The sequence below is a fragment of the Myotis davidii genome, unplaced genomic scaffold, assembly GCF_000327345.1.
Source record: "Myotis davidii unplaced genomic scaffold, ASM32734v1 scaffold88, whole genome shotgun sequence".
Classification (NCBI taxonomy): domain Eukaryota; kingdom Metazoa; phylum Chordata; class Mammalia; order Chiroptera; family Vespertilionidae; genus Myotis; species Myotis davidii.
Genome location: NW_006300377.1, coordinates 1,449,547 through 1,457,795, shown reverse-complemented (window position 1 = coordinate 1,457,795; position 8,249 = coordinate 1,449,547). Strand labels below are relative to the sequence as shown.

The 8,249-nt window shown below is 54.2% G+C and overlaps 1 protein-coding gene across 1 annotated transcript in view; it reads right to left on the bottom strand.

Moving 5' to 3' along the window:
* Nucleotides 1–931: 931 nt before the first annotated feature.
* RSPO1 (R-spondin 1) overlaps nucleotides 932–8,249 on the bottom strand; it is a 16,479-nt gene continuing 9,161 nt past the window's right edge. Inside the window, exons 2-5 of the mRNA XM_006777274.2 lie at nucleotides 5,387–5,578; nucleotides 3,040–3,189; nucleotides 2,618–2,806; nucleotides 932–1,652 (exon numbers count right to left, since the gene is read on the bottom strand). Of these exons, the coding sequence (XP_006777337.1) occupies nucleotides 1,480–1,652; nucleotides 2,618–2,806; nucleotides 3,040–3,189; nucleotides 5,387–5,578 (704 nt within the window). The 3' untranslated portion in view covers nucleotides 932–1,479. The remainder of the gene's footprint in view (nucleotides 1,653–2,617; nucleotides 2,807–3,039; nucleotides 3,190–5,386; nucleotides 5,579–8,249) is intronic.

The window sequence follows — 8,249 nt, the reverse complement described above, 5'->3', positions numbered from 1 at the left end:
CTTCTTACTCTTTAAATGTGGCTACTAGAAAAATGTAAATTACATAATTGGTTCATATTATATTTCTATTGGATGGCACTGGTCTAGAATGCCATGTCTTCTCTTCATCTTAACTCCTTCTACTTGTCCTGAGCTTGGCTCAAATATCACCTCCTCTGAAAAGCTCCCCTGAGATCAAGTCTTCTATATTTATTCACTTTCATAGCTATGTGTATGTGCCCGTGATTGCCTCCCCTTAACTCCGCCCCATTGTAATGATACATTTATTTGAATAATTACTAGGTTCACCTCTCTCACCCCCACCAACCTCTAAGCTCCATAAGAGCAAGGGCCATGTCTGGTTCCCGTCCTGAAAGCAGGCACTTAGTCCAGAGCCTGGTGCATGAGTGGCCACCAGTGGACACTTCCAAATACCACAAGATGTCTTCCACCCGCTGTCCTTCCTCTGGGTCCACGGTCCCCAGCCGTCTCAGAGAGCCTGAGCACCCCTGGCCTACGAGTTCCACTATGGCCCCTCGGAATAGAGCTGGCGCCTCTCCCAGACAGAAAGTCCTCCTCTGTGGCTGACCAGCGTCCTGCCATCCATACAGGTAATTAGAGTTTCTCAAACTTGACTGTGCACGCCAGTCACCTGGAGCCTCCTTAAAATGCACACACTGGCTCACTGGGTCTGGGACGGGACCGAGATTCTCATCTCTAACAAGCTGCCCAGTGATGCCGTCAATGCTGGTCCGCAGACCACACTCTGGGAAACAAGGACTGAAAAGCTGGCTCCGCCGTGAGCATCCCCAAAGTTTTCTTCCTGCTCTGTCCAGGGGGCCAGCAGGGGTCTCTTAAAATTCAGCCCTGACTCTTCCTGCTCCCATACGTGCCCCACCAAAACCTGTACCCTGAAAAAGAATGTGGTGTCTGGGGCCACTGTGGTCATTTAGCTTTTGTTTTTAATTGGAAATAAACCTTTAAGCAGTTTTCAGAGTCCGGGCAGCCCTGATGTGGATCGTGGATGGGTAACAACGACCAGTCACACCGCTGGGAATGCAGAACAGTCCTCGTGCTCCGGCTCCTCCCGAAGGCTCCCCTCGCAAAGGCTGCGCCTGGACGCCGGGAAATGTTCTCTCCGCCGTGTCCACAGGGAGCATCGCAAACCAAGTGTGTGTTGCCGGGGCCTCTTCCTGGCAGAGATGACCCGTCCACCTCCCTGCCCTGTTCACATCATGATGTCCAGGGCATAGAAGTGTCTTCCGGTCGCCTCAAGTGTGTGTGTGTGTGTGTGTGTGTGTGTGTGTGTGTGTGTGTATGCATGTGTGCACACACACGTTTGCATGTTTGTTGATTCCATGTTTGGACATGGGGGTCGCTGTGTGTGTGTGTGTGTCCATGTACGTGTGCAGAGTGTGTGTCCATGTTGCCCTCCAGGGCTCCAGTTCAGTAATGCTTCCGCCCCTCTTTCTGCACGGGCCTCGGGGCTGAGGAGGGTCCCTAGGTGGGCCCTGCAGATGTGAGCGGCCCCACTGTCCCTTGCTGCTGCTGCTGCTGCTGCTGCTGGCCCTTGCGTCTCCGAGAGCCGGTGCCTGCCTCCTTGCTCTCCTTCCTGCTCGGGTTCCTGTTGGCCTTTTCCCTCCGGCCCTGGCCTCCCTTCCTCCTCTTCTGCCCTGCAACCCAACAGCAGGAAGACTCAACACAGGACATCTTGCCACAGGGAAGCCCCAGGCATGGCCATGGGCCTCAGGAGGGGAGTGGTGAGGAAGCTGGGCAGGGGCGGCAGGGGGGAGGCTGGGATCGCTGCCTTTAGGCAGTCGGGCGCCCTGAAGGCCTCCTCTGACCATCAGCCACTTCAGGGGACCCTGGGACATGGGCACTGAGAGGGATCCCAAGAGCCTTTTCATCCCCAACCCCTGGACAAACCACACACCCTCCTCCTCCTCCTCATGCCTTCCTCAGGCCTGGGGTCCCAATGGGCCAGGAGGTTCGGTGCAGTTTTTAGGACCTGCAGGATGGCCCCACCTCCTCTGGGGTCAGCCACCACATCATTGCCAACCGCAGGCTCAGTGACCTTGATCAAATCACTAGCCCCCTCCACCACCATCCCCAGGCTGGTGTGGCTCAGTGATTGAGGGTCGACCTATGAACCAGGAGGTCAAGGTTCGATTCCCGGCCAGGGCACACGCCCGGGTTGTGGACTCAATCCACAGTTTGGGGCGTGCAGGAGCGGCCACTCAATGACTCCTTTATCATTGATGTTTCTGTCTCTCACTCACTCTCCCTTTCTCTCTCCGAAACCAATAAAAACATGTTAAAAAAATGTTTTGCATCACCACACCCCCTCCCATGCTCTATCTGACCTCGCAGGGCTCTCCCAGTGCCCACATCTGCTGGCTCAGGAGAAATGGAGACACTGAAAGGATCTCCACACGGAAGTTTCCAGCTCCCACCACACAGAGTTTTGGGTCTCGGCCAGGCCTGGCACCGGTTTGCACAGCATGGGCTCTGGAGTTGGGGCTGCCCCATTTGGCCTGGCCTGAGACCCCCTCCTGGGCAACAGGCAGGGAGCAGAGGTGGTCCCATCTCTGCGGTTGGGCCTGGCCCCCGACTCCGGGAGGCGGAGGCTGCAGCTCACCCTCAGGACAGGGCGTCCTCCGCACTGTGCACCTCCGGGTCTCTTTGGTGTCGGAGCAGATGGCATGGTCGCCCCCAGGCGCATGGAGCACCCTGCGCGTCCGCTCCTCAGAGCCCCTCCGGAAACCACAGAGCTTCTTCCTCTTGGCGCATGGCCCCCACGGGGACCACTCGCTCATTTCACATTGTGCTGGCAGGAAGGGAGAGGAGAGAGAGAAGAGGAGGGTCACCGAATACCCCAGGGGAGCTTTCCCACCTGCTCTCTACCTGGGGCTCGGCCCAGAGGGCAGGAGAGTCCTGAGAGAAACCCCAGAGGGTGGTCGTGGGGTGAGCTTTCTCTGGGCAGTGCCCCAGCCACACTCTCCCTGGCCCGCCCTCCTCCAGGGGTCCTGGACCCTCTGCCCGCAGTGCCCACGTGCGTACCAGGACTGCTGCACTCCATGGTGCCGTTGGCAGCTGTGGAGCCCTCGGGGCAGGCCGGGTAGCAGCGGCCCTTGTGCAGGTACAGGCTCTCCTTACACTTGGTGCAGAAGTTGTGGCTGAAACAGGCCTCGCAGTGCTCAATCTTGCATTCTGAGGAGAGGACCAGAGTGGGAGCCTCTGGCTCAGCCTCCCCTCTTCCCCATCCCAACACCCACCGTGCCGGCCCACCCACACTGAGAGCAGGACAGGGCAGGGGAGAAAGGGCCAAAGTGGTCGCTCTCTGGGCTGGCTGGGACTCACCAGGGTCAGCTAATCCCAACCCAAACTCAATTCTAGGCCCTGGAACCCAAGGTAAGGTCCAAGAGAGCCAGTTTCAGAGGAGGGGGGCAGGACCCCCGGGGATTTGTGGGGGTGAGAGAGGAGGATCCCAGCATCTCATGGAACCCCAAAGGGCCACCTTGCCAGAGCTGGACTGAGGGATACAGTGACCCCTTGACCGTGGCTGTGTGGTCTCCTCTTCCCCCACTGCTGGGCATCCACAGACCCAAACCCTGGATCTCCTCCTGCCTGGGGCAGAAAGAATGGGTTTGGAGGAGGGAAGCCATCCCAGGGCAAATTCCTCTCCCTCCACAAGGCGAGTTCCAGGAACCGCCTTGGTTGGACTCCTGGGTCCCTCCCCATCCCCTCCTGCCAGCTCTCCCTCCTCTGGGGACGAGGGGGGAGGGTGGGTTCAGGGCTGAAGGAGCAGGCAGAGTCTTTCACAATCTCTCCCTTCCCAGATTGTGGGCAGGGCTAACTTCCTCCCGTCTCTGGCACCTGGAGCCTGGGCTGCCAGTTTCCCAGGAGCTGGCACAGCCAGGAACTCCCCACCCCAAACACCCTGAGGACCCGGAGGGCAGCTCCAGGGTCCTACCTCCAACCTCACAAGCTCCCCACGCCCACCGCACCCTCCTCTGTGCCTCCTAGCCTCTGTGGCTTTATCTCAGCTTCCCTCCCTCCCTCCGTCTCTCTCGCTCTGATGCCTGGGTTTGGCTGCAGGTGGACACAGTAAGAACAATAACAGCTACCATGTATTGAATGCCAGACTTGAAGGGCTTTACATATGCCTCCCACAACAACCAGAGGTAAAAGCGAGTACTCCCATTTAAAATATGAGATCCTGGAGAGGTTACGACACGCCCAAAGTCACACAATGAACTAGTAGCAGAGCTGAGAGGACAACCCCAGCAGGCTGATCTGGGGTCATTCGTGTCCCTTCCAGCCTCGCTGTTATCAGCTATAAAAAGGTAGCGTCACCTAGATCCTGTCTCCCTCCAGGGGGTGTCGCGGACTCAACTGATATGAGATCCAGAAATGCACCCTAAGCTCCAAGGCACTGAACACACGGGAGGGGCATTGGTTTTGTTCACTGGAGTGTGTTCACCGCGTATCCCCAGCATGTCACAGCCGGGATGGATGCAGGGGGGACAGCAGGTGCCTGGGAACTGTGGCTGGTGTGGGAGAAAGTTGAAGAGTGAAGGGACCAGGGGGAGGAGGAGGGGGAAGCAGGCTGACCGAGGCTTGAATTTCTCTGCAGTCAGTAGAGCCAGTGGTGGTTTTTAAGCAGAAGTGTGATGGAATAGGCTGTGTGTCTCAGAGGCATTTTTCTGGCTGTGGAGGCGGGTGGAAGGGAACCACATGAGAATTGGAGGACAGATCAACAGGCTATTGTAATAGTCCAGGAGAGAGATGACGGGGGCCTGGGTTAGACAACGGCAGTGAGGACAGAAAGGAGATGGAGCCCAGCTCAGCGATTGAGCATCATCCCATGTATCAAGAGGTCTCTGGTTCGATTCCTGGTCAAGGCACATGCCTGGGTTGCGGGCTCAATCCCCAGCAGGGGGCATGCAGGAGGCAGCCAATCGACGTAGATGCAGTGATGTTTCTATTTCTCCCTCTCCTATCCTCTCTCTCTAAAATCAACACATACACACACACACACACACACACACAGATATGGAGCACGCATGATTCAGTTATTGGATGGATAGGGAATAGCCCAATGAGAGGTTGGCTCTCAGGTCTATGGCTTGGGTGATGGATTGGGACACGGAGTGGCCTGTGGGACTATAGGTGGGTGCAGGTTTGGAGGGAGGAGATGCAGTTCTGATACAGACGCACTGAGTTGGAAACGTGGAAGGGATATCGGGGGAGATGTCTGACCAGTAACCAGATACTTGAATCAGAAGCCTCATCTCCCCTCATCTCAGAGTCCCCCCTCCTCCTCTTGCTGGCCACCAACAGTTCAGAGTCCCCTCCCGCAGTGTCCGGCATCTCTGTGCCCTTCTCCAGCCCTGCCCACACTCACTGATGCACTTGTTCATGTCGGGGTTGCGGGCATCGAAGTATCCAGGCGGGCAGGACGGCAAGCAGACGCCCACCTGGCGGATGTCGTTCCTCTCCAGCAGGATGAAGAGCTTGGGTGAGCACTTGAGGCAGCCGTTGACCTCAGAGCAGAGCTCACAGCCTTTGGCGCAGGCCTGGCTCCCCTCGGCACTGACTGCAAAGGTGGAACAAGGGTGAGAAGGTGGCTGTAGGCGAGAGCGCAATCCTTCCCAGGCTCCCCCGAGGATGGGAAGTGAGTGGACTGGACTTTTCTCCTACAGAGAGAGTGTGTTTCTCAGAAAGCACAGGCCGGCTGGCAGCTCTCTGCAAGACTGCTTTCTGAACCTCGCCAGGGTCCTCTCTCAAGGGAACAAACACAGACTCCTGGAGCAAGAGCTCCCATCCATTCTAAATGCCTCCCTAGCTCCAGGCACAACACAAGCTCACCCGCCAGGCTCGCTTCGCCATCCCCCAGAGAAGCAACTGAAGCTGCACCCTGCCTGGAACTTACCCCTACCCTCTCCAGAGGAAGGAGCCTTCTTATCCTTGAGAAAGTTTTAAGGACAAGAAGGATAATGGGCTAAACTGTCTGAGAAAAACATCACCTGCCCAGAGACAAGAAGACAACTAGAATAATCTATGTCTAGAACAGTAGTTTCAACCAGAGGCAATAGTGCTCCCCAGGGGATATTTGGCAATGTCTAGAGACTTTTCCCTCACTCCCCCCAAAAATATTTTTTTATTGATTTTAGAGAGAGAGGAAGGGAGAGGGATAGAGAGATAGAAACATGGACGGGAGCCAAACATCGATTGGCTGCCTCCTGCATGCCCTGTACTGGGGATTGAGCCCACAACCCGGGCATGTGACCTACCAGAGAATCAAACCAGGGGCCTCTTGGTTCATGGGTTGATGCTCAACCTCTGAGCCACACCAGCAGGGCTAGAGACATTTTTTTATTGTTTCACTGGAGAGGGGGGTTACTACTGGCCTCTAAGGGAGGCCATAGATGCCAGTAAACAGCCCGCAGTGCACGAGGCAGCCCCCACACAAACTATCTGGTTCAAACTGTCCGTGGTGTTGAGGTTGAGCAACCCTGGCTTCGAACCATCCTTTGAGGTAGTGTGATCTCCAGCCCCGCATACCTTTGATCTTGTTTCCTCATCCACTTGTTCAACCAATACTTATGAGCCCCTCCCAGGTGCCAAATGCAGTGTGAGGGCTGGGGATGTGGAGGCAAAGACGCCAAGCCACTGTGTCCTGATCTTGCAGTGGCACGGACAGACCGCAAACAGGCAAACGCTGTCAGCCACCAGACCAAGCAATAGTGGACCCAAAAGAAGAGCGAGAAGGAGTTGCATAGGGGGTGCCATTTGGGCCAACTTTTGAAGAATGAGTGCATTTGTCTGTTAGGAAGCAGAGGCAAGGGCCTTCTAGGAGCAGGAATACAGAGGTATAAAACAACCCAAGGGGAATAGCAGGTAATTTGGGCGCAGGAGGGATGGGGAAGGGGAGTGGTGAAAGATAAGGAGTCCTACCTTAAAGGGACTTTTAAATCACGCTAAGGAACTTGCACTTGATCCTGCCCGACAGTGTTTCCCAAAGAGTATTCCCTGGAACATGAGTTCCCTAAATCAGTGGCTCCCAATCTTTTTTGGCCATGCCCCACCTGAGCACTTCTAAAGTCCTGATGCCCCTCACCCGTGACATATAATTCTTATTATTCAAAAGTGAACTCCTATTCACATGGAGGAAGCCTAAAAGGCCATTTACTTCATCTCAACAAGCTTTCAAAGAACATGGCACCCATGAAAAAGAAAAGAATAAAAGGACAGTTGCAGTACTGAGGAAGAAATTGTTTAAAAAAATAATAATAACATGAAGTGATGTGAAAAAGTAGCAAATAAAGTTCCAAAACATATAATAGAGAACTGAAACGCATAAATATGTCACAATATATGCTTATATACTGTATATGAGGCCCCTAGAACCATAAGAAATGCAAAAAAACCACTGTTAATAACTCATTCTCGAATTCCCCCCCTTAAAAGTCAAATTGCCCCCTTGTGGGGCATGTGCCCCACGCTGATCACAGGGGGCCACTGCAGCAGGTAAGACTGAGAACCACTGGGTCCAACACTCTAAACAAGACTCTTTTTCTTTTTTTTTAAAATATCACTTCTCTTTATTATTATTTTTTAAATATATTTTATTGATTTCAGAGAGGAAGGGAAAGGGATTGAGAGATAGAAACATCAATGATGAGAGAGAATCATTGACCAGCTGCCTCCTGCACGCCCCCAATTGGGGATTGAACCCGCAACCCGGGCATGTACCCTTGACTGGAATCAAACCTGGGACTGTTCAGTGTGCAGGCCAACCAACCCAAGGTATATGCTCTTGACCAGAATTGAACTCGGGACCTTTGGTCCATAGGCAGACGCTCTAGTCACTGAGCCAAACCAGCTAGGACTAAACAAGTTTCTTTACTATAGGGCTTCTTGCACCCTCTGTGATGCTCCTGAGCCAAGTGCCATTCCAAGATGAGGACAGAGAGAGCTGCATTTCCCAAACATTTTGGCCACAGAACCCTGTTTTGCAGAGTTTTTCTTGGGACCTTTCTCAGAACTAATTAGACAGCAGCGAGCCATTGGCCAGTTTTAAGCAGGAGCAAGACCTGCTCTGCTTGGCATGGTGGACAGGTCCTTTGGCAGCCTGGGAGGAGACCAGAGACTGAAGGACCATTTGGAAAAAAGCTGACCAGGTCATCCAGGTGAGACAGATGAGTCTTAAAACAAAATTTGGTTCAGAAATGCGTAGGGAATACAATCAGTAGGCCCTGGGGACC